We start from the raw sequence: 23,178 nt of genomic DNA on the forward strand, positions 1-23,178 counted from the left end.
GATGTCCTTGTGTAAACAAGGCTTGTGTTTGTCCATACAGCTGCGTTCAGCTGTGTCTATTGCTGACATCCATTGTCAGCAACAGATCATTTTTGTAGCATAGCCAAGGCTTTAAAACAAAGACAGTAATCAGTCTTGTTGCATAGCTCAGTGACAGAGGTGGCATTATACTGATGGACAAAGCAGAGTGGTTTTTTAGCCCTGTGTAGCAAGAAGAGGCAAGAATATTGGTTGATACAAGTATTTTCCTTTATTTTTGTTGTCAGCTGCTAAAGATTTACAGTGAACCCATACCATACCTTCACCAATCTCGAAATAGTTTCCTTTTTAAAAAGAATAATAAAATTAAAATCAAAACACCTTGGCAAAACCTTTTTTTTTTTTTTTTAAGGTATTGTTGGCTTTTGTGAATCATTGTTTATACTTGTAAGTACTATTGTGGCACAAGTAACACGTGTTTAAAAGTGAGTTTTGGTATTTGGGAAACTCCTAGTTCTTTGCCACGTGTGCAGCTCTTAGGTGGGGAGTAGCAGAAGACATACTGCCCATGGGAGAGGGAGAGCTCTCCGGCAGCATTATTTGTGGTGGTATTCACAGAATAAAGCTGCATTTTATTGCTGCGGGGTGAAGATTAAAAGCACGATGACAGCTTTTTAGTGTTTGCAGTGGGTAGGTCCAGGGCTATAGTTGTATACCACTTCTTTGAAACTGTACTTCAGTATGCCATACTCGCATGGACACCGGAAAAAAAAAAGAAATTAAAGCACTGTAGGCCAGGGCTGCATAACTGAGGTTGCAGTAGGAACTGGAAAAGAAGTCTTGCATTGGACTTTGGAGTTTGATGTGCAAAATTGAATTTGACCTTACCCCATGGTATTGCAATGGGAGACATTGCAGTACAATGATTGACCATAAAGTGTTTAAACATCGTATCTGGGAATGGAGAAAGCCACATGTTTCATCTTGTTTCTTTTATACTTGTGATGATTAAAAATCCCAGCTGAAAACCGGACTTCAGAAAGTACAAGATGTTGCTATGTGTTTGAGCTACCCTGCTGTCAAACTGTTGCATGTCTTATTTCTCTGGCAAAGATGAGTGTTGACTCTACCACTTATGCTGTAGCTACCATAGCTGAGAGGGTGTCATACACCATCTTCCAAGAAGGGTATTGCCCCAACCATTTCCCTCATGTTTTTAGTATTGGAAATGCAACAGTGGGGGGTTTAATGTGAAAACAAGCATTAAGGATATATGCAGTTTAGGATGTGATGAGATGTTCCAGAGGGGTTGGTCTGAGCAATGGCTGCTTCTGCCAGGGGAATCGTGAACTATGCTGCTTGTGTTTTGTTTTTATATATGTATTTAAAGCATATAAAACAGTTATACTTTTAACTTTTCCCATAAGAAAATGCCAAACAAGCCATAATGAGTGCTTGATGCAGGTTCCACATGTATCTAGAAAGCCTTTCCCTCTACCATTGTTACCGCGCCGACTCTCCACTATTTTTCTTGGAGCACAGGTCTATTGAACCCAGCCAAGATAACTTGCTGGGGTATTTATTTACAGCAGAATGCCTTGGGGTTTTTTAATTCCAGTGGAAACCCTACTTTCTGCAAATAATGTCCCTTCCTCTAGATGCTTTTTATTCTTTGACTGTGAGGGATATTCTAGTCAGCATTTTCATGTCCTTTATCAGCTTATCTCTGCAGTGATTCACAGAATCATCTAGGTTGGAAAAGACCTTGAAGATCATTTAGTCCAACCATTAGACCATTCTCAATTACACCATATCCCTAAGCGCTATGTCAACCCGATTCTCCGCAGTGAGTCAAGAAAACCCAGTGCTTTATTAAAAATCTGTATCATCTTTTAGAAAAATGCTTTGCTCTTAATAAACAATTGCAAACATACACAAGCACAGTCTTACTGCATTTAAGTCAATTAAAGGCAATTGCAAAATTGAAATATCCCTTTATTGCTTGATTTGGGAACAATGTAACTTCAGAATTTCAACTTCAAAACAACTGGTGAAAGTTTCTGGTGAACCAAAGAAAGTATTGTTAAGATGTTGTTCTCCGTTGTCACTCTTTTTTTTTTCATCTTGTTCCTCTGTTCTCTAAGAACTTGTTACAGAACAGTATTGAGCAATGAAAAAAGTATTCCTCCCTGCTTGTGAGAATAACTGTTTGTTTGTATGAGTATTCATTATAACAATTCAGAAGTTAATTCTTAGAGTACTGTTTTGCTAACAAAAAAGACTTCAATAAAATGATAGCTGATTGCAGAGCCAACACCATTCAAAATGTGGTTTTAACTTTTACAGTTATCTCTCTGGTAGAGGCATCATTCAGTATATGTCAGTTGCATGAAAATCTTAATTAAATTCTTCATATAACAAAGTGATTCCTTTAAAAAAAAAAAAAAAAGACAGGCAAAAAATAACCAGAACATACAACTTGTAAAAACGAAACTACTTTTTGTTTACTTGTTTTTTTCCACAGGGCTTAATGATTTTAAGGAAAGATTTGCATCCTTTCTTGAGATGAAAGTAGAATTGGGATTTGTTTGGCTGCTTTAACATTATTCACATGCAGTTGCCAGTTCTGGTACTTTAGATATTTTTAGACTAACATGCCTTGCCTAAGCACTGCTGGGTTGCTTATTACTGTTTGTATCACATTCCAAACAAATAGTTGGAGCAACAGTGTATGTAAGCATTACACCTGGAATTACACATTCTCCTTTTAATTTAATGGATGTCAGCATTTTTTCATCTCTTGTGTTTTCAGTGTGATGAGAACTGCGCTGTACCGGGCAGATTCTGACACCATAAACAGACTGAATACCGAGCTTTCAGAAATGACTGCTCAGAATATACTATGAATAATTTTTGTCTCCTACTACAAGGGGAAGAAAAATAGTAGCTCCAGTAACAAAAGAACTGAACTAATTGAGTAACAAAAATTGGAGCATTTTAATGGATGTGGGAGGACTGGATTATTAATGGTCGCATTAGAGAAAAACATCGCACCGTCTGTTCCTCTCGAAGCTTATGGTTGTGTGTTTATAATAGAGACCACTTATCCTGAGGCCATGTAGCTTTCATTGGAGAGGAAAAAAAGGAAGAAAAAGCTCTTGGCCTTCCTTTCAGTGGCAAGCTACTTCAGTGCTAGCAAAACCTGATGTCTCTAGGCTCAGGGTATTTTATGGCAAGGGTTATATCTCTGCTCAGAAGGTTGGGTGAAGTCTCCATCAGAGTTCAGAAACTCTTATACACTGCCACTGGGCACTGATTATGAGTTGCTGGGTGTTTTCCGTTTTCTGTCCCTTAGATGTAATGTTTGTACTTCCAGAATCATAGCATGTGAGGCCAGTAGAAGTGCCAGTGACCAAATGAAATGATTGCTTCTCTTGCAGTGAGCAGCTGACAGAACATGTAACCGTTTGAGCACTGTTTGTGCAGTCCAAGAAGTCTAAAATAGTGGTGAAGTTGTTTGCTTCTCCTCCTTTGATCTAAGCCATGCCTCCTCTAAAAACACCTCTCATCCTTCTAGCATTTGACCCGTCCTCCTTGCCCACCATCTGTGCTGCCTTGTACTACTGTGTGCTGGTGCTTTGTCATGTCGCTAGTTCCACAACTCTAAAAAAGGATATTTTTAATGATATTGGACAGAAAATACAGGAATTCTACATTGCAGTGTTTTTTGGTTGGTTGGTTTGGTTTTTTTAGAGACTAGTGAATAAGCAAAGCAGCAGGATGTAGTTCACCCAGCTGTATCCTAGAGATTTGCTAAGGGCCACAGTTGCTGTTACTTGAATGTTACTTTGTGGGTCAGAGAGGGACCTGGGGGTGAACACAGCTGGCTGAACATGAGCCAGCAGTGTGCCCAGGTGGCCAAGAAGGCCAATGGCATCCTGGCTTGTATCAGAAATAGCGTGGCCAGCAGGGACAGGGAAGTGATCTTACCCCTGTACTCGGCACTGGTGAGGCCGCACCTCGATTACTGTGTTCAGTTTTGGGCCCCTCACTACAAAAAGGACATTGAATTACTCGAGCATGTCCAGAGGAGGGCAACGAAGCTGGTGAAGGGTCTGGAGCACATGTCGTACGAGGAGCGGCTGAGGGAACTGGGGTTGTTTAGTCTGGAGAAGAGGAGGCTGAGGGGAGACCTCATCGCCCTCTACAGGTACCTGAAAGGAGGTTGCAGAGAGCTGGGGATGAGTGTCTTTAACCAAGTAATGAGCAATAAGACAAGAGGTAATGGCCTCAAGTTGCGCCAGGGAAGGTTTAGACTGGATATTAGGAAGTATTTCTTTACAGAATTGGTTGTTAGGCGTTGGAATGGGCTGCCCAGGGAGGTGGTGGAGTCCCCATCCCTGGAGGTGTTTAAGAGTCGGGTCGACGTAGAGCTTAGGGATATGGTGTAGTTGGGAACTGTCAGTGTTAGGTTAACAGTTGGACTAGATGATCTTCAAGGTCCTTTCCAACCTAGATGATTCTGTGATTCTGTGAATTTGTTGCTTACAGGTCTTTGTGGAATGATGGTAGCTACGTGTAGTGCTAGCTGGTATTACTTCTTTAGCCTCTGTACTGTGTTTGCTTTATCTTCCCCTTTCTAGAAAACAGTGTTAAACCCCAAATCTCAGTTTTGTTGTTGTCACATTTTTATCATTCTTGGATGGTTTTCTAATTCATTGAGATGAGTGCTTGGTGCTTTGCTGCTATGATATTTTTTTTCTGTAGTAAGATAGAAATGGGATAACACTTTCTTCTGTCATTTAATATCTGCTTTTGATCCTTGAAACCAAGACAGGGTGATTGTTATCCCCTCACCTCCACTCACTTGAGTATACTGACCAGTTACGCAGCAATATAGAAGACTTCTGTGTTTTGTTTTTGCTGCTGTTACTTGCTAACTAAAAGACTAAAGTAAAGTTTATATCAAATCTCTTATATTTTTTTTTTCTGGTCATAGAATATCACATAACTTCACTGATGAAAATTAATCTGTTTCACTTAGTAGTTTGACAAATCTTTGTGCTTTTCCCCCTGGTACCCATCTGTGGACCTGGTTTTAGCACTGAGGCAAAGCAAGAGATCATGGCATAACTTGCAGCAATGATGTAAACTTTGTTAGATCAGCTATATATGCTGACACTGACTACTTCTGTGCTTAAAAACAATTTATCTTGTGCTAGTAGGGGTGAAGGAAATGTTCTTGTTTTATTACATTATTAACATATTGGTGTACCTCTTGACTTCCAGGTTGCATCACAACGCATAAGCTCAGTGGATCTTTCATGCTGCAGCCTGGAGCACCTGCCTGCCAACCTGTTTTATAGCCAAGACCTCACTCATCTCAATTTAAAGCAGAACTTCCTGAGGCTAAACCCCAGCCCATCCACAAGTCGAGCGCTTAGTGAATTACAAAGGTAAAGTGGTATGCTTCTATTGGTCTTCCTCAGCCCTTGGAGCCAAGTGACCACTGCTCTGCAGGAACTTTCCTAAAAAAATTCTTACCTCCTCTTGTGGAGGATTGGCTTGTCTGGGCTGTAACGCTTCAGAAATTGGTTTACCCTGTGTGTTAGAAACAGATGAACTTTCATAAGAAACTCAATGTTTTTCTTGTAAATAGAAGGCTATTTTCAATCCAAAATGCAATTTTCAGAATGCATTGTTTTCTATCTACCTACTGAGGCCAGACTGTAGTTCTTCAATCTTTGATTCACGTGAGTGAATATGAGTTGGTGAGCTGCCCGTCAAAAGGATTGGATTCTAGCTAGGAACAGTACTGCATGTGACTTGACTTAAAAGTTTTTTGTTACCCCCAAGCAAAGAAAGCCCTGATTTAATAAATTCAACATGATCCCTGTCCTCTTTCTACTCCGTTCAACCCTAATTCTTCTTTCCTAGTAACTGTGACCTTCCAGTTGTTCTTTTCACTGCAGCTCATCTGAGAATGTAACAAATGGGTAGACAGCAGCATGATTGGTGATCTGAATGATTTAATGTTTGTGTCCTGTGGAATCAGCAGGCTTTCTGTATTCAGAAAGATGAATGTTTCCATACTGAATATAAAACTGATTTTCATTTCAGTGGTAACTGAATTGCAGAGTACCTCAGGATTATATTTGTTGATGGTCCTGGTCAAACAAAATGTTTTAAACCACATTTCTAAATCCCTTCCTCTTTGAAAAACAACCGAAAAATGCAAGATGGATTATGCGGGCTGTTGTATTTTTATATAATTCCAATTTCATTCTGGAAAAACAAAAATTTGTCATATTGGAAGATGAATGAACCCAGCAGGTCTGCTTCACAAACAAAGCAGGCAGTGATTCCAAGAGCTTATGAGCAGTCTGGAGAGGAGTACTGGATTAAATGTCCTGTGAATGTTCGTAGAAGTCTTCAGATAGCAAGTGGAATTTTAGCATAAGTTAGATGATGAACATGGACAAATAATGAATGTATTTATTTTCATGAATTTTTAATCATTTTTCCTTTTTAAAGACCAGAAAGTGTACAGGAGATACTTGATTATATTTTGTCCGTGTACATACAGCTAATTCTGTTTGGGATTAGAAAGCATTTATAAATAATGTGATTGGCAACGTGCATTGTCTGTTTAATGTTCTCTTGGTACTGCAATTGTAGGAACAGCTGAAGAGTCTTACTGCAAGTTAATAAACTGATAAATTTTTTCTTGCTAATGTGAGCATGAATGTACAAGAGTGAAAGAGTTCAGGTGACCAAATAAAACTCTCCTGTTTTCTGAGATTCAGCATCAGGAAAATCTGGAGAAGGGGCATATACCTGAGGTGGAATAAAACTGATTGTCTCATTCTTCTGAGAGCTGGTCCTGTTCTGTCAGTGAGTAAGTCTGGTCAGCCTCCATTGCTTTGAGCTTGTCAAGAAGGCATGGGAAGGCCTGTGAACTTCCAAAGCAAAAAACTGAATGATTAGGAAGGTTATCTGGCACTGTTGCCGTGGATCAGAGCCAGTGCCTCATGAACTCCTGTCCCTTGACACCTTCCCTTTGCCACCTTCCCTTTGCCACTTCTGATGTACTCCAGTCTTATCTTCATCCAGCACAGGTGGCTTCACCCAGGCAGTGAATAGCTGGAAGCTGATGCCACTGTTTCCGTTGTTGTGCCAGTGGAAAGGGCTGTGTGAGTTGGTAGTTCCTGCTGAGAGTTGGGAAGAGCAGTGCCCCATTGGTTATCTTTTGTCTCCCAACAGCAGAAAAAGAATGAGCCTGGCCCTGGAGTACTCTCCCAAGCCATGCTCCTTCCTGCCCTAAGAAGCTGTGGGCTTCTCCTCCTTAGGGTGGAAGAACTTGAGTTTTACTTGTGCTGCCAAAAAGCTTTGGGCCAGCTCATCTGCTACTGAAAGTCTGCTTTTCTGTAGTAAGTAAATATACAAATATCTAGCAAGAAGGGAACACTGTATCTTTTTGAAATTAAGTGAATCCCAGTATGAAAGCATGTGCAAAGTAAGGGAAGCTCAGTCATTCCCGAGAAAACATGTTGTTATTTGTCTTTTTTTTTCCTTCTTAATCCAATTTCCTAAAACCATTTTCAGATTTTTTGGGGGATACGCAAGGTAAAACTTGACTGGATAAACAAAAAGTCTTTTTTTGTTTACCCATGTTCTTTCAGACCACTGCAAAGCAAGTACAAAATCTGCTGTTCTGATTTGGTACTGTTGGCTTTTATACCAACTTCTCAGTTGCTAAATTGCAGCCGCATAGGGCACAGCACCAGTGAATCAAGCCCAGAAGTATTTAAGGCTCCAAAATAACCATGTGTTTGGATGTTGTGAACAAAATGCATTGGCATTTATATACCTACCCTTCCTGGTACAATTTTTGATTAAAATCTGGTTAACAAGGCAGTCTAGCAAAATTTGTCTTGCTATAAGCAGCTCTTGGTGCTAGCTGTTCCTCTTAATAAATCGCTTTAGGTGGTAATTTAACAAATGCTTATGAATGCTGGATTTCAAAACAAGAGGTATGTCAAAGACAGAAAAAAATACCAACTTTTCAGCTACCCACTGAGTAGACTTGCAAGAAGCTGGGTCATAGTAATGAGATGCTGACATATGCACTGACTTGCTGGCTACAGTCAGGAATGGATTGGGAAAAAACCCAAGAATTCCTACTTTTGCTTATGCAGTTACTTCTTTCAGTTTTTTAAATAATGTAAATTATTGCATTTCTGAATAAAATATTTAGTCCTGCTCAGTACATGGCATAAGTGAAAAATCTCCATCTTAGGAACTAAATTGATGGTAGAGTGTGAAGGTTTACAGAGATGTAGATGCACTTTTTTTCTCAGTAGCTATACTTGCGTTGCCTTACTGTCCACTCAGACTTTTAAATTCTGTTGCTGTAGATACTCCACAGCTCTGAACTTCCTTAACTGAACTGTCTGAATGTTGAAAGGTATATACAACTACCTGTATTTTTTTCCTACTTACTAGGGAATACATATTTCATACTACATATAAAAGTAGGCAGTCTGAAAATTCATCTGTATAGGAAAAAACCACAGCAAATGTTTGTACTTGGTCTTCCTCACAGTAGTTTTTTTTAAAAAGATAGGAAAGGGTGTTTTGGGGGGGAGAGGAGATTTCCCAGCTGAAAGATTGCCCAGCTGTTGCAGTATTAGAAGTGGCTGACATGTCTTGTGATAATATCCCCATTGAGTCAGAATTTGCCTTAAAGCCCTTGGTATTTTTAGCTCCTGTGTACTGTAAATGGAGCTATTTAAGACATTCTGTTGTCTTAGGTTGTCATAAATTTTATTGCTTACACTCTTTTAATGTTTGAGGATTTTTTTTTTTTAACCACGAAGTTGAGATTTATATGTACACTGTGTTTCCAAACCTCACTCTCCCCCTTATCTACAATGTAACTTCACAGCTCTTGTCCTGAAATGCAAACAAGAGTTTAGGCTTACTGGTTTTGCAGAGTACTGTTGCTCTAGGTTTGAAGCAAATGAATAAACCATAGTCCTTATTTACTGTTGCTCTGCTTCACTGGGCTAAGCACACTTTATAGGTAATTGTTTCAGTCAGTGCTGTTGGAAAAAACCTGTTGGCATCAAGAATACTGTTTGCTTGTTAATATTGAAAAGTAAGTTGCCAGTACCTGCATTTTTAATATGTCTGTTGCAGATTTAAAAAAAAAAAAGGGAGAAAGAAAGGGGGGATGTAATAAGCCACAAGGTTTGTTTTAATGGTAAACAAAATGATGCTTGCCAATTTTATCTGAAGAACAAGTTGTTTTTCTGATTGTGGTTGTTAATTATTAACAGTGATTATATGGATTTTTATCTTAAGATCAGTTGGTATCTTTTCTCTCCCAGAGACTCGTCAGAAATTAACTGTCTTCTCTGGCATCTCAGCTGAAACTCTTCTGGGCTAGTGGCAGTGACGTGAAGTTGCATCTATAGGGTATGAGAAGGCTAGAGGACTCTGAGATATTGGTGCAAGTGTTTCTGAAATCCTTTGTTACTTCCAACTGTAGGGTAACTGTTTTTACCTGAAAACCCAGAATGAGGGGTGGGGGTTGGGGGTGGTGATGCTGTCTTCAAGCTAAACCCTTCTTACAAACCCATGGTGCAGTAAGTAGGTAATTGGAAATGCAGTCATTGCTCAGAGAATAGTTAGGTTCCCAGACAGCGAGGGGGGAACACTAGTAGTGACCCAGCTGGTGTGAACCCAGCAGATAGATGCTAGAAGTCAGGGTGAGATGTAGTTTGATCCTGGCTTGTCCCTAGAGATTGAGGAGCAGGGAAGAAAGTCTCCAGCCTGCCACTTTTTTGGTCTCAAAGTGCATTGACGTGCTCCTTGTGACTGTTGCTTTTAGTGTATGAAACTGAGGTTAGCAAGGAAAGTCAGACAGATTAATGACCTGCCAAGTATACATATTTCCCCTTGCCAGGCCCCACAGGGCACTGGCAGTAGATGCACTGGAAAAGATTTGATCTTTCTCCTTTTTTTTTTTTTCTTGGGGGTGGGGGGGTGGTGTGGTGCTGGTGAGGTGTTTCGTGTGGATTGGGGAGGGGTTAGTTTTGGTTTTGTTTTTTTGGGGATGCTCTTCTAGAAAGGAATTTGTTTTTAAATGTACACAGTTATTGAAGTTATTTAAATGAATCTAGCTAACGTGGGGAGTGTGCTACCGCAAGGAATGGAGTGCCATTGCATGCCCCGCAGTGTGGGAAGATGCTGGGAGCTTTCTCTCACACTCTGATGGTCTCAGAGCCAGGGAACCTTACTTTTATAGTCGTTTCTCCTCTTTTACTTGCAGCTGAAGACTGAAACATAGCCATCTAAGCAGTAGGGCAAGAAGAAGTTGGCATGATATTGACAACCAGAAACCTACTAGTAGCAAACACCATCCAGTGTTTACTATGTTCTGGTGCTACCTTTATTTTCTCAGCTATGTAGCCTTGAAATATTTTTTTGCTATTTATAATACTGAAGAAGACACTTGGAATATATTGTTTATGTAACTTCACTGCTTTTGTTTTATTCAGCTTGTGAAGACATTGAAGGAAGAGTTTAGTTTTGTTAGTGCATCTTTCCGGATCTTAATGACTATATTCTGCGTAGCTCCTGTGTACCTTTCTAAACTCAAGAAAGTACTCTCATGTGAATACTTGGCAAAATCAGTGACATTTGATTAAAGAAAAATAAATTGTAAAAGCAAGTTTCTACAAGTGGCTAAGTGGGGAAGATTGTAAAATTGGTTTAATGCCTGAAATACATTGGATTTTTTGGATTGTTTAAATTGGAACGGTGAACTCCTTAATAGCGGTAGGAGAAAAATAGATGGCACTAAGAAATATGCTATGAAATAGCATTTTTAAAAATAGTGTAGTCTAAAAGTAGAAATTGCAGTTATTAATTGGATTCTTTTTAGTGGAACTATTAGGCTAAGTACAGCAGTATCTCTTCCAAGTAATGCTTCAAAAAGTTGGAAACATATTTATGGAATCCAGTTATTGTGTATCAGCCTACTCAGATTTACTTGTCTATTACTTTCTGATACGGCTTCTAAAAGTAAGGGTTCTCTTTTCATGTATTTAAACATGTTTCAGTTTGGAATCCCAGCCCTAGCTAATGTTTTTGTATTTCAAATATAAATTTCCAGTATAGGGAAGGAGAATATATTTTTACTGTCTAGGAATTTTGTTCTTCCTCTGAGGATAATCTTTCCACCTCCTAAGGAAGCAGTGTGCACTAGGTATGTTGTGCAGCAATTGAAAACTGCAAATTACAGTAATGTAGGTTCAGATCATTTCTACTAACAAAACATACATTTTGTTTTTTCTTGTCTTTATGGTGGTTTTACTAACTATGTAATAGGATAAAAGCTTTATTGTTGTCCTAATTTTGGAAGTAGTCTGAATTTGACTTAATCTGTGATTATTTGTATATTTTTAAAAATAACTGCCTAGATTTATGGTTACTCCTTTTTGTGCAGTGCAGTCTGTTTTCTTTTTTTTTTTTTAATGCAATCTATGAATTAATTTTGGCATATAGACACAAGTCTCTATGCCAGAATTGTTGTGCCTTTTTATAGTTTTAAATGCAGGTAGAGGGCAGAAATATCAGGATGACTGTTGCTGGTGTGTTGGCATAAAGGGTAGTGAAGATACCAAAACTGCAGGTGTAAGTCTGCTTTTTTTCTTTCTTTTTTTTTTATTTTCCCCCCATGGGGTTTAAAAAAGGAGGAAGGAAATAATCAGATAAAACGTATGTTTTCATTTATTCATTCAGCTAACGGACAAATTGATAATTAATGGGTGAATTTGTTCAAGTTTCTTCTGACTTGACCAGGATCAATCTTTGCCCTCAAACTAAGTGACCCTCTTTCCTGAGATGACTTTACTCCATCTGTTCTTTGTGGTGTGACATGAGCTACATGGTTTCTGGATGAACAGGAGTCTTGTCCAGAGAAATGGAGTGGAAAATAGCAGCAGAGCTCCTCCTTCCTCCTCTCTGTATTAACTGTTGAAAACTCTTCTGTGCCCAAGCTGGGAAGGGCTGCTGTTGACCTCAGTTAGGCAAAGCCTTCACCTGCAGCACCCTAGTGAATCTCCCTAGCTGTTGCAGAAACAGTCTACCTCTATTCAGCTGTCTCGACAAATTTAGCAGGGCAAGAGACCTGGAATTGCTCTGTTTAATTGTCTAACTATAAGCCTTTTACAATGACACCTTTCTGGGAAGGGAAATGCTATGACAGTATTTCTGGCACTAGGATAGCTGCTCTCAGATGGGGAATCTGACGCAACTGCAAAGAAGCAGTAAATCGGACCTTTTGTTTCCAAGGAGGAAACTGGTGTGTCGGGTTTATATGGAAATTCTCTTCATGATTAAATTAGCGGCCAAAGTAGCAGGCATTCATGAAGGTGGCAAGTTGTAGTTTAGTTCCAATGCTTGCCACAGTGCTGCTAGGCAGGTGCCATCGATCTGCTCAGAAATGGTGCTGAAACTGAGGGACAGTTGTGCTGCTGCTTGAAATGATGCTCAGCTGCAACCACAGCATAGTCATGAGACAGCCCAAATACTGGAGATAGTTTAAGGAAAACAATCACGTTCCTAATACTGCGTCCCTTATTAAGCCGTGTCTTCTGTTTTGGGTGTAGTAAAATACTGCTTTTTAATTGCTTTTGGTGAGAGTAGGGCAAGGCTGGTTGTGTCAGACGAGTCTGTTATGGCTCCAATTCAATGACGGTGTATGGCCAACTCGAATATACTATTCCCCCCCCTCCAAATATAGCAGAACACAAATGTTGTACTGTGTAATGGAAATTCCTCTGCTGTGCACGTCAGGTAATCTGAATTTGAAATTAGCCTGTCATTTCATTGCTTTGCCATGATACAAACTTCTCTTGTTAGTCCCTCTCCTCATTTTGCGTATGTCAAACTAAAACCACTCCTGAAGTGGCAGCTTCAGGATTAAGTGGGCTTTTTTTGACTCAATTATGGCAATTAGTGTTCGGTCGTATTGTATGTTTAAACCCAAGGGTTGACATGTCAACGTTTTGCTCTAGCTTAAAGTAGGACTATTTTTAGTCAGAGAAATGACTGTTTATATATTGGTCATTACAATAGAAAGCTTAGTAAGCTAACTGAATAGTGTGTTGAGAGATGCCGTTTCTCAGGTTGACTTTTTTTAACAGATAACAGTCTAGAACCATGGAAGGAGGGAGAAGAGGAAGGAAAGCATATGTATGGACATGACATGAGGTTGTTACACTGTCATGCCTCAAACAAACAATGTTGTGCCTTTTCTTCTTTTTAGCAATGCCATGGGGGCAATATCAATGTGTGCCCCTACTTCTGGTAGGAGTAAAGTGAGAAAACAGCAAAGATGTTGCTCTGTAAAATCTATTTAAAGCCCGACAGTGTGCAAACTCAGCAGCAACAGAAAACTTGAGTCTTTAAAATACTTCTACCTTATTTCTATTGATGCTACCAGTGGTACTGGTGCTACTGACTGTAAATCTAGATACAGGAAGCTCTATAAACAGTTCTGCATTTTAGATGTGCAGCATGGCAGTGCTCCATAATGGAAGTGCACCAGCCGATTTGGGATGTGGATAGTGGGAAGTGAGTGGCCAAAGATGAGAAGTACACTTAGATCTTAACTTTGAGCAAATGCCTGCTAGTTTGGCTTAGTAATGTTCTGTACTTGACAGTGCTCCAATGAGAAGAAATGCAACTTTAGCATTTGGTAGATGAACATGTTTACAAAGGAGGAAGAAAATATCTCTTCCTTGCCAGTTGTCTTAATCTCTTAACTTTAAGCTTATGGTGTCTGTCTTTCAGTTTTTCTTTAAATGCGATTTAACAATGAACTCTCCATTGTGGATTATTTAACATCCACTTACACGTGCATTTTTAGCTTCTGTATGCGTATATCCAATACTAGATGTACTACTCATCCTCCCTTACATACTATATAGACCTGTTAACCAGTTCAGTTTGAGTCCTTAGTAATTGGATTACTCACAGAAGACCCTAAATAAACACACATTAAAATGCACATTAGGATAGTAGAGATGTAATCCAGATACATTTAGGGGGCAGGGTGTGATTTATTTATTTTTGTCTTTGATCTAGAACAACTATACATAAGAACGTGCACAGAAAACCTTGAAGCTGAACACTGCATTGGAGTTAGTTAATGTATTTCTTAACTTCCTTCACCACCACCACCCCCCCAGTCCTCTTTCCTCTGTGTATTAGCTTGATATTCTGCAATTTTACCTCAAGATTGTATTTGGGGGTCTTCTGTAGATTGTAGTTTAGTGGGCAAAAGCCCTGAGACACTCGTTCTGGGACTCTAGAGTGGCACAGGTAAAGGCTGTAGCCTTAGTGTTGCTTATTAAATGAGTTCTTTTTTCTTGGCTGACTTTAAAATTGAAATGGTTGCATTTTGATGTTTCTCCAGCAGCTTAGTTATTTTGACTTAATCTTCCTGTCTTCACTACTATTTTTGCACTTACCTAAGTACTGAAAAAAAAAAAGTAATTTCTAAAGGACCTGGAGTGCACTACTTAGAGCACTCTTGTTTGTATTTGCAGTTGACCTTGAGAAAGATGTGAGACAGCTGTTACACTGCCTTGAAATTTGGGGTGATTCTGTGGTGGATCGATTGCATAAATCTACAGTTATCTTCAAGATAAATGCAAGATTGTGCATTTCAGTTCTAGGTTCAAAATTTTTAAGCCCTTTTTCTCAAAATAGAGGAATATGAAGCTATAGTGTTCAAAATGTGGTTTGTGTTTGTTTGGTTTTTTTTTTTTTCTGGCTAGCATCCCTCATTAACAGCAGCTAGCTTACCCTAGCCTCCTTTTTATTTTACAGTTCTTCCTCTAGAGATATATTAGTCATTGTTTCTGCACAGTGCATTTTTTACCCTGCAGCAGTAATTTGATTGCAAGATTTCATTTAGTCTCCATCTAACTCTGTTCCAAACTTCTGCCTCCAGCATGGCACAGAGTGTTCAAAATCTGTGATAACTCTGGCCATGATTTTTCCTTTTTTTTTTTCTTTTCTTTTCCTGCCATCTTTGCACCAAAATACCAATAGAGAGCAGAGCATTCCATTGCTTGCTGCAAGCCTAGGTAACTGTTAAGTATGTTTACAGCCTGTCTTTTGGGGTAAAATTGGCACTTAACTTACAACCTCCATTGAAATATGATATGAAGGTGCTGCTTACATTTTCACCTTGAGTTTTAGTCAATGACATGAGTTAGATTTAGACAATACTGAAGGTGTGTGCCAGTTGGTTGTAGTAGTTGGTAAGGAATTTTAAGAGCGTTTTGATGTTAACACTTTTAACTTTTTAATGCTTGATGCATTTTCTGTCCGTGTTTTCTGGTCAGGGGAAGGACAAAGTAAGTGCTTTGTGAGGCAAGAGTGTGCTGGGCTGATGTAGAGGCTATGGGTGCACTGCACATGCTGTTGGCGATTTACTTTTGTGTGGAATCGCAGTGTTCATAGGTGCAGTTTTGCTTCCGTGGCTGTGTTATATAAAAGCCTGCTTGCACAAATAAAGGACTTGAGCCTTAACGAAAGGAAGATGAAGTCTAAATAAAATGTCCTAGTGTAAACCATGCCAGAAAAGAAACTTCCTCCCATCTATCGGAATCTGACACAGATCTTTTCATTCATCCTTTTACTTGCCTTTAGGCATACCTCCCAGTGGTTGTTAGGCAACCGTAATGATGTTGCTGAACATTCAGGCTGGCTAATTGGATTGTCCCCTTCTTGAGTTTTTTGTTCAAATGGTCTTGGTCATCTTTAATAAGGCAAATACATGCAAATTGCTTTGTTGGTTGATGTGATAAACCAAGGGTCTTTTAAGACTTCCATGATATGTCAAGGACAAAATTTTGAAATCTGTGTGAGCTTTGACATCATACTTAATCGAAAGCATAAGAATTTGCCTCTGTCACAACAGAAGTCTTGCTAAGTTCTGCTTTAATTCAGCCGATTTCCCAGTTGTATTCAAACCAGCCTATTCTAATGAGAATTTTTGGTTGAAAGGCAGTATTTACTCACGTGAATGGAGCTCAACTACACCACAAAAATCTAGTGTTCAAATAGAATCATAGAATGGTTTGGGCTGGAAGGAACCTTAAAGATCATTTAGTTCCAACCCCCTGCCATGGGCAGGGACACCTTCCACTAGACCAGGTTGCTCGAAGCCCTGTCCAACCTGGCCTTGAGCACTTCTGGGGAGGGGGCAACCACAGCTTCTCTGGGCAGCCTGTTCCAATGTCTCACCACCCTCACAGTGAAGAATTTCTTCATTATATCTAATCTAAACCTACTCTTTTTCAGTTTAAAACCATTAACCCTTGTCCTATCATTACACTCCCTGATAGAGTCCCTCCCCATCTTTCCTGTAGGCCCCCTATAAGTACTGGAAGGCCACTATAAGGTCTCCCCAGAGTCTTCTCCAGGCTGAACAACCCCAACTCTCTCAGCCTGTCCTCATAGGCGAGGTGCTCCAGCCCCTGATCATCTTCGTGGCCTCCTCTGGACTCACTCAAACAAGTGAGTCCTCCTTATGTTGGGGGCCCCAGAGCTGAAGGCAATACTCCAGGTGGGGTCTCACAAGAGCAGAGCAGAAAGGGAGAATCACCTCCCTCGACCTGCTGGTCACATTTCTCCTGATGCAGCCCAGGATACGGTTGGCTTTCTGGGCTGCGAGCGCACATTGCTGGCTCATAGTCAGTTTTTCATCCACCAATACCTCCAAGTCCTCCTCTGCAGGGCTGCTCTCAATCCACTCATTGCCCAGCCTGTATCTGTGCTTAGGATTGCCTTGACCCATGTGCAGGACCTTGCACTTGGCCTTGTTGAATTTCACGAGGTTTGCATGGGCCCACCTCTCAATCCTGTCAAGTTTCCTCTGGATGACATCCCTTCCCTCCAGCATGTCGAATGCACCACACAGCTTGGTGTCATCAACAAACTTCCTGAGGGTGCACTCGATCCCACTGTCCATGTCACGACAAAGATGTTAAACAGCACTGGACCCAATACCAGCCCCTGAGGAACACCAATCATCACTGGTCTCCACTTGGATGTCGAGCCATTGACCACAGATCTTTGATTGCAACCATCCAGCCAATTCCTTATCCACTGAGTGGTCCATCCATCAAATCCATGTTTCTCCAATTTAGAGACAAGGATGTTGTGCGGAACAGTGTCAAATGCTTTGCTCAAGTCCAGGTAGATGATATCAGTTGTGCTTTCCTTATCCACCAACGCTGTAACCCCGTTGTAGAAGGCCACAAATTTGTCAGGCACGATTTGCCCTTAGTGAAGCTATGTTGGCTGTCACCAATCACCTCTTTATTTTCTGTGTGTCCTGTCATAGTTTCCAGGAGGATCCACTCCATGATCTTGCTGGCCACAGAGGAGAGACTGAGTGGCCTGTAGTTCACTGGGTCTTCCTTTTTTCCCTTTGTAAAAATGGGGGTTGTGTTTCCCCTTTTTCAGACAGTGGGAACTTTACTGGACTGCCATGACTTCTCAAATATGATGGATAGTGGCTTAGCCACCTCACCTGCCAGTTTCCCTCAGGACCCACGGATGCATCTCATCAGATTCCATGGACTTGTGCACCTTCAGGTTCTTTAGATGATCTCAAAGCTGATCTTCTCCTACAGTGGGCTCCATACGCTGAGAATTTCCTGCACCTTGTAACCAGTGTCACTAGGGTAGTCTTACTAGCAAGAAGTGTGTTCAGAAAAATAGCAATGCTGTAGTACAGGATGAGATGCCACAGAAGAAACAACATATCGTAAGGATGGCAAGGATTTTGTTCTTTATTATACTCATAGGAAAACAGATTTAGCATGTTGTTCAGGAGGTCCTGTTTCTCTATGCTGACTTAACGTGAGTGAACTCTTGCAAATGGTGTTGAACTTGAGTATCTGGTAGTTTCCCTGATTGTTCTGGGTATATAAACTGAAAATGCGTGTGATTTGTATTTAGGCAACCAAACTTACCTTGTATTAATTATCTTGCAAGGCAACTTGTGTGGTTTATGCTCGGCTTATTTGTCACCTTTATTTTTTTTTTTTTATTTTTCTTATCTTACTGTAGATTCACCAAGTTGAAGAGCCTTAATCTTTCCAATAATAATTTAGGAGACTTCCCACTGGCAGTCTGCAGTATCCCAACCCTGACTGAACTCAACGTGTCCTGCAATGCCCTCAGAAGTGTTCCAGCAGTTGTAGGCGAGATGCACAAGCAAGTACTTTTTAAAAACTTTATGTACACAGACTGATAATAAAGGCAACAAGCAGTTCATGACTCTATGTAACCTTGCTATGAGAAACAGTTTAAACATACTGGGTTTTGTCAGATGGCAGCAGTTGTGAGCTGCAGATGGGGGGGAAACACACTTGTGTCTTGAAGCTGTTTCAGTCCCCAGCATTTGACACAAGGGTCACCTTCACGGTGAAGAAAATCTATAAACCTCCTTGCTTATGTGCTTCAGCCATCACACAAGTCACAGTTCTTGAAGATACAATGGTCTAACACAGCCTACATTTCATAATTGCCAAGGCTTTTAATTACTTGATCAATATCTTCTGTAGCAGATGTTAAAGTGTTATTCCTTAACATTTTTGTTCTTCTGCCCTTTTGTATGTTTTATGTCACTGTAACTGCAGCAGATTTGTGTGTTTATAGGAAGGAAATGTGATTTAACAGGTCACTCGCTTTCTTCACTCTCCCTTCCCCTCCCCCGCTTTTAATAGCTTGCAGACATTTTTGCTGGATGGCAACTTTCTCCAGTCCCTTCCTGATGAATTGGAGCATATGCATCAGCTCAGCTATGTGAGCCTGTCCTTCAATGAGTTCACCGACATTCCAGGGGTGCTGGAGAAGCTGACTGCCATGGATAAGCTCTGTATGTCAGGAAACTGCATGGATGTCCTGAACCTGCAGGTGTTAAAAAGGATGCCTCATATTAAACATGTGGATCTGAGGTAGGTATTTGAAAGAGGGGAAAGATAAGTGTGTCTAAATTATTGGTGTTGAAATGGCTTCTCCTTGGCTGTCAGCATAGCCCCCAGGTATGAATCTCTTGTTGTTAGCCCATTGAACCATGTTTCTGGTGGCATTACATAACTCGGAGCACTTGCCTCTACTTACCAGTCTTCTTGGAGGAAGAGGTACCATTTAGGGGGATCGATAGATAGGAAAATGAGTTTGGGGGGAAATTAATATTTATACCAAAAGGTCAGACAAAACAGAGCCGGGGACACTGGTGATTCTTGCAGTTCTTGTTGCTATAGTGTTAATACAGTATAAATGGCAGTCCCTAACCCAAAAAGCTTCTGTCTGAAATGTTACAGATATGTGAGATGAAGAAAAGGGCAGTGAAGGTGAAAGAACAAAAATAGGTATTAGTATTTCTTGGTATGTTAAAAAGCCTAGTGCACCATGAGTAGCATTATTTTATTGATGTCCTCAGCAGAGTCTAAACAGATCCTTATTACAGATGGCTCTGGTATGAGGTAGTTCCTTATTCTTACGGTCTTTGGGGAAGCCAGCTTCTGCAATCAGCTGGGCAAGGCTCCATTCAGCGCCTGGACCATGAGGTCCAAATAATGATGAATTCTGGAACCATTTAGTTAAGCTATTCAAGCTAAAACTTAGTGTACCATACTGCTGTGTAGCTGTCAGACTTTGCAGTCAAGGAAGGGTCAGCATAAGATAAGAAAATGGCTTAAATAGATGGATGAATTCTGAAGCATTTATGGTGGGGGTAAAATATACCTCTGTGTGTGTGTGTGTTAAAAGCAAATAAATAAATAAGTTGGCCTCAGAGTAGGGATGCTGTGGCTGAGCTGACCGTGAGTTCCAGCGGTGCAGTTCCAGCCCTCTCATTGTCTGCCGCATCCTTTCTGCACCAAGCTGTGAACAGTGGTTCTTTGTAATGCTACCTGGAATAGTAAATGTTGAACGTGTTTGTAAACGGTACTTGCTGCACAGTGGAGTGCTTTGCTTCAGTGAAATCAGAAGGAAGCACTGCTTGTAAATTGAAAACAGAAAAAGTAGGCTATGGTGTCGGAGGGAGCATATTACCTGTTTTCTTCTAACTGGAAAACAGAGCTACTCTGAAAACACAACTGCTACACAGAAGGTAGCTCTCTGAAAGCAAGAGCCACAACAGAACTCTAGGTGTTGACCCTTATCCTCACTAGGTAGGCTTAATGGGCCAGTAGAAGTTACTATACTGATTTTTAGTGTTCTGATCAGAGCTGGGAATTTGAAACTGAACTCTTTGGAGTGCTCTGCAGTCTCAAACATTGCTAGGTTATAGATCATCTCATTCAGTTGTAACTTCTGGGGAGATTGCTGAGTACCGGCTGTGTCGATGTACTGCAGTGAAGATGTGATCAAACCTGTTCTCTTCATCTGGCAGACCCACTCGTCTTGGGTTTTTGCTTTGTTTTCTTTCAGCACCCATTTTCAGGTGTCTGAATTTGCTTGCTGTGAAACATGTTGACAGAGGAGGTGAATATATGGGAATTGATATATCTCAGTTTGTTGTTTCAGTAAGGCAGGAGACTCCCAATATCTGCAGGTTACTCGTATCTGCCAGGCTTTTCCAGCAGATGCTCATGATAGGCCAGCAGGAACTGTAGAGGTTTTCTTTTCCAAATTAGTGGGCAAAAGTAACAACCAGATCATCTTTTATTTTTATAGACACAGTAACAGTAATACATATCTTCTTGCAGACCTTCTTATCAGTAGTTTTCAAAGTAGTCTAGAAAGGAGCTTGGTGTCATCATTTCTTTGTCATGATTGATAAAACAACAAAGTGGATCCACCCTGCTTTTAAAATACCGTAACAAAGGGGAAAATGTTTAAAATCAACCTTGATCAGAACCTGGAAGCATGCTAGTTTAATCCAGTGCAACTGATTGTAGAATGAGCATTGGTTTGTTAGCAGGAGGTTGCCACGTAAAGACACTTAATCTCCTTTTTTGTCTTCAAGACTGAATTCAATTAGGAGATTGGAGGTCGATGAAATAGATTTTCTGCATCATGTGACCCAACTGGATCTCAGAGACAACAAACTTGGGGAGCTGGATGCAACAGTTTTTAACAATGTTGAAGTGTTACACTGTGAACGGAATCAACTGGTAACCCTCAAGATCAGTGGATATTTTCTCAAAGCGCTGTATGCTTCCTCAAATGGTAAGTGTGTTTTCAGGGCAGCTGTGATCTGACTGTCATCTGTTGTCATCTGACTTCTGGTTTTGTACCTGGTTCTCAGTGGGATGCTTGTGGAGTGCAGTGCACATAATCAGGAGGAGTAAGGAGGCTCTTGACATGACCTTGGATAAAAGGGTTTCACATGTGCTGTGTCATGCTACTGGCAGTTCTGAGCTTCAGAAATGACTTTCAGATAACACTGGGCTACTGATTTGCAGGTCTTAAAACTGTGAAAACTTTAGAATTTGGGCTGAAATTCCTCTCTATGCCATCAGGGAGGAGTCTTGAAGTTGTCAGTTCTTTGGGCTGTATTAATGTGTTGCTTTAAGGCAAATAAGGAATTTATTGCTTTTCCCTAGAGTTGAGAAAGTTTGAACAAGTGGCCATTTGTGAGACAAACTAAAATAATAGATATTTTTGCTACTATCTCTAGCTGTTTACTCTGGCCAGAAAGCTACGAAATCTATAATGAGTAACTTCATTTGTATTTGGTAATAAAAATAATGCAGCCTTTTCCAGTTGAATAACTCCTGTGTTCCATGAAGAGGATTTGTTTGATCTGTCTCTGGAAGCTGCTATTACTTCAAATACTCAGGTTTCACCACCATTTTTATTGTTTGGAGTAGTTTGGTGTGGAATAAACAAAATGCAAGCTCAGAGAGCAGTGAATTTGATGAACAGTCTGAACTGCCTTTAAAATGCTGTCATCTTAATGATATCCAAGCCTGTGCCTTCATTAAGTATTCATGCAAGGCTCTCTGTAGCTGAGAAAAGTTAATATAATCTGAGCATGTGCTGTGCAATGTGAGCTGAGAACCCAAGTCAACCTGTATCTTGCAATCAACTGCCTATTTGGTCTTGCTGTTCCTCCTGGCTATCCTCTCTTTGCACCTGCAGCCATCTTGTTTTAGTTTTATCTTCCAAAGCAACCATGATGCTTGTTACACTTTCACTCCACTGGATTTTCTGTAGGCTTAAATAAATGTCTGCTGGTTTTGTTTTAACCTTAATTCTAAGCATTAGCTTCCTAAAAACCTTAGCATATGGAATATTATTAAAGCAATCAAAATACAACATTACTAGCAGTAGTTGAGATGCTATGGAAGGTCTGTAAGGCTGCCTGCAACCGGGAACTCCACAGGCATGCAAAGGCTCATGTAATGTGTTGAAAAATGCTCTTGATCTTGACATGACCTGGAGGACTCTGGGGTATTCTGTAGCGTGCTGTTTCAGAGTGGGGAGTCTCCCTTCCTGTGCCTGTACCATTAGTGACCAGTGAAAACCAATGGAGCAGGTTTGTGACTGACTATTCTGGGCAGAGGGTGGTGGAGGTGAAGTTACAGCTCTGGGACAAAAATGGAAAAATGAGAATTTGCCATGAAACTCTTAAAATCCTTCAGTTTCTCCTCTCTGATCAGTTACGCAGTGTCTGTTATAGCAAGTACAATGTAATAGAGCAAATGTACTGAGACATAATAAAGAAAAAAAACTCAGTTCACAAAGGTCCAGATCCTCATTAGTTTTTTAGGTTACTGACTTGTTCTGAAATCTCTGGGTGTTAGCTGCTTAAAGTAACTCTTATGGAACAGCCATTTAGGTGCAAATCTTTATCACCACTTTTATGTATTTTTCCCCCCAGAACTTGTTCACCTTGATGTGTATCCAGTTCCCAGTTGCCTGGCTTATATGGATATTTCTCGGTAAGAGTGTTTTTTCTTGGACCTGTAAAATTTACATCAGTGAAGCTTATGGAAAAATGACATTCACTAGTATTTTACTGTGAGAGAGTGGGAACAGGAATTGTACCTTGAGATATGAGAAGACTGATTTTTCAGAGTTAGAGAATGGGCTTTTTCCTACTGGCCAGTTCTTCCCTGTTTCCTTTTTATAGATTGACTTTTTTTA

The 23,178-nt window shown here is 40.3% G+C and overlaps 2 protein-coding genes across 3 annotated transcripts in view; one reads left to right on the forward strand and one right to left on the reverse strand.

Annotated features, from left to right (window-relative positions):
• Nucleotides 1–23,178, forward strand: part of PHLPP1 (PH domain and leucine rich repeat protein phosphatase 1) — a 143,358-nt gene that overhangs the window by 86,697 nt on the left and 33,483 nt on the right. For both annotated transcript variants that reach the window (XM_074826869.1, XM_074826875.1), the window contains 5 exons: nt 5,269–5,435; nt 18,145–18,291; nt 18,804–19,034; nt 21,053–21,255; nt 22,913–22,973. In XM_074826869.1, the coding sequence (XP_074682970.1) occupies nt 5,269–5,435; nt 18,145–18,291; nt 18,804–19,034; nt 21,053–21,255; nt 22,913–22,973 (809 nt within the window). The remainder of the gene's footprint in view (nt 1–5,268; nt 5,436–18,144; nt 18,292–18,803; nt 19,035–21,052; nt 21,256–22,912; nt 22,974–23,178) is intronic.
• BCL2 (BCL2 apoptosis regulator) overlaps nt 13,668–23,178 on the reverse strand; it is a 191,872-nt gene continuing 182,361 nt past the window's right edge. The window contains exon 3 of the transcript XR_012623546.1: nt 13,668–13,678. The gene's annotated coding sequence lies outside the window, so the exon portion shown is untranslated. The remainder of the gene's footprint in view (nt 13,679–23,178) is intronic.

Source organism: Strix aluco, chromosome 1 (assembly GCF_031877795.1).
Source record: "Strix aluco isolate bStrAlu1 chromosome 1, bStrAlu1.hap1, whole genome shotgun sequence".
Lineage (NCBI taxonomy): Eukaryota > Metazoa > Chordata > Aves > Strigiformes > Strigidae > Strix > Strix aluco.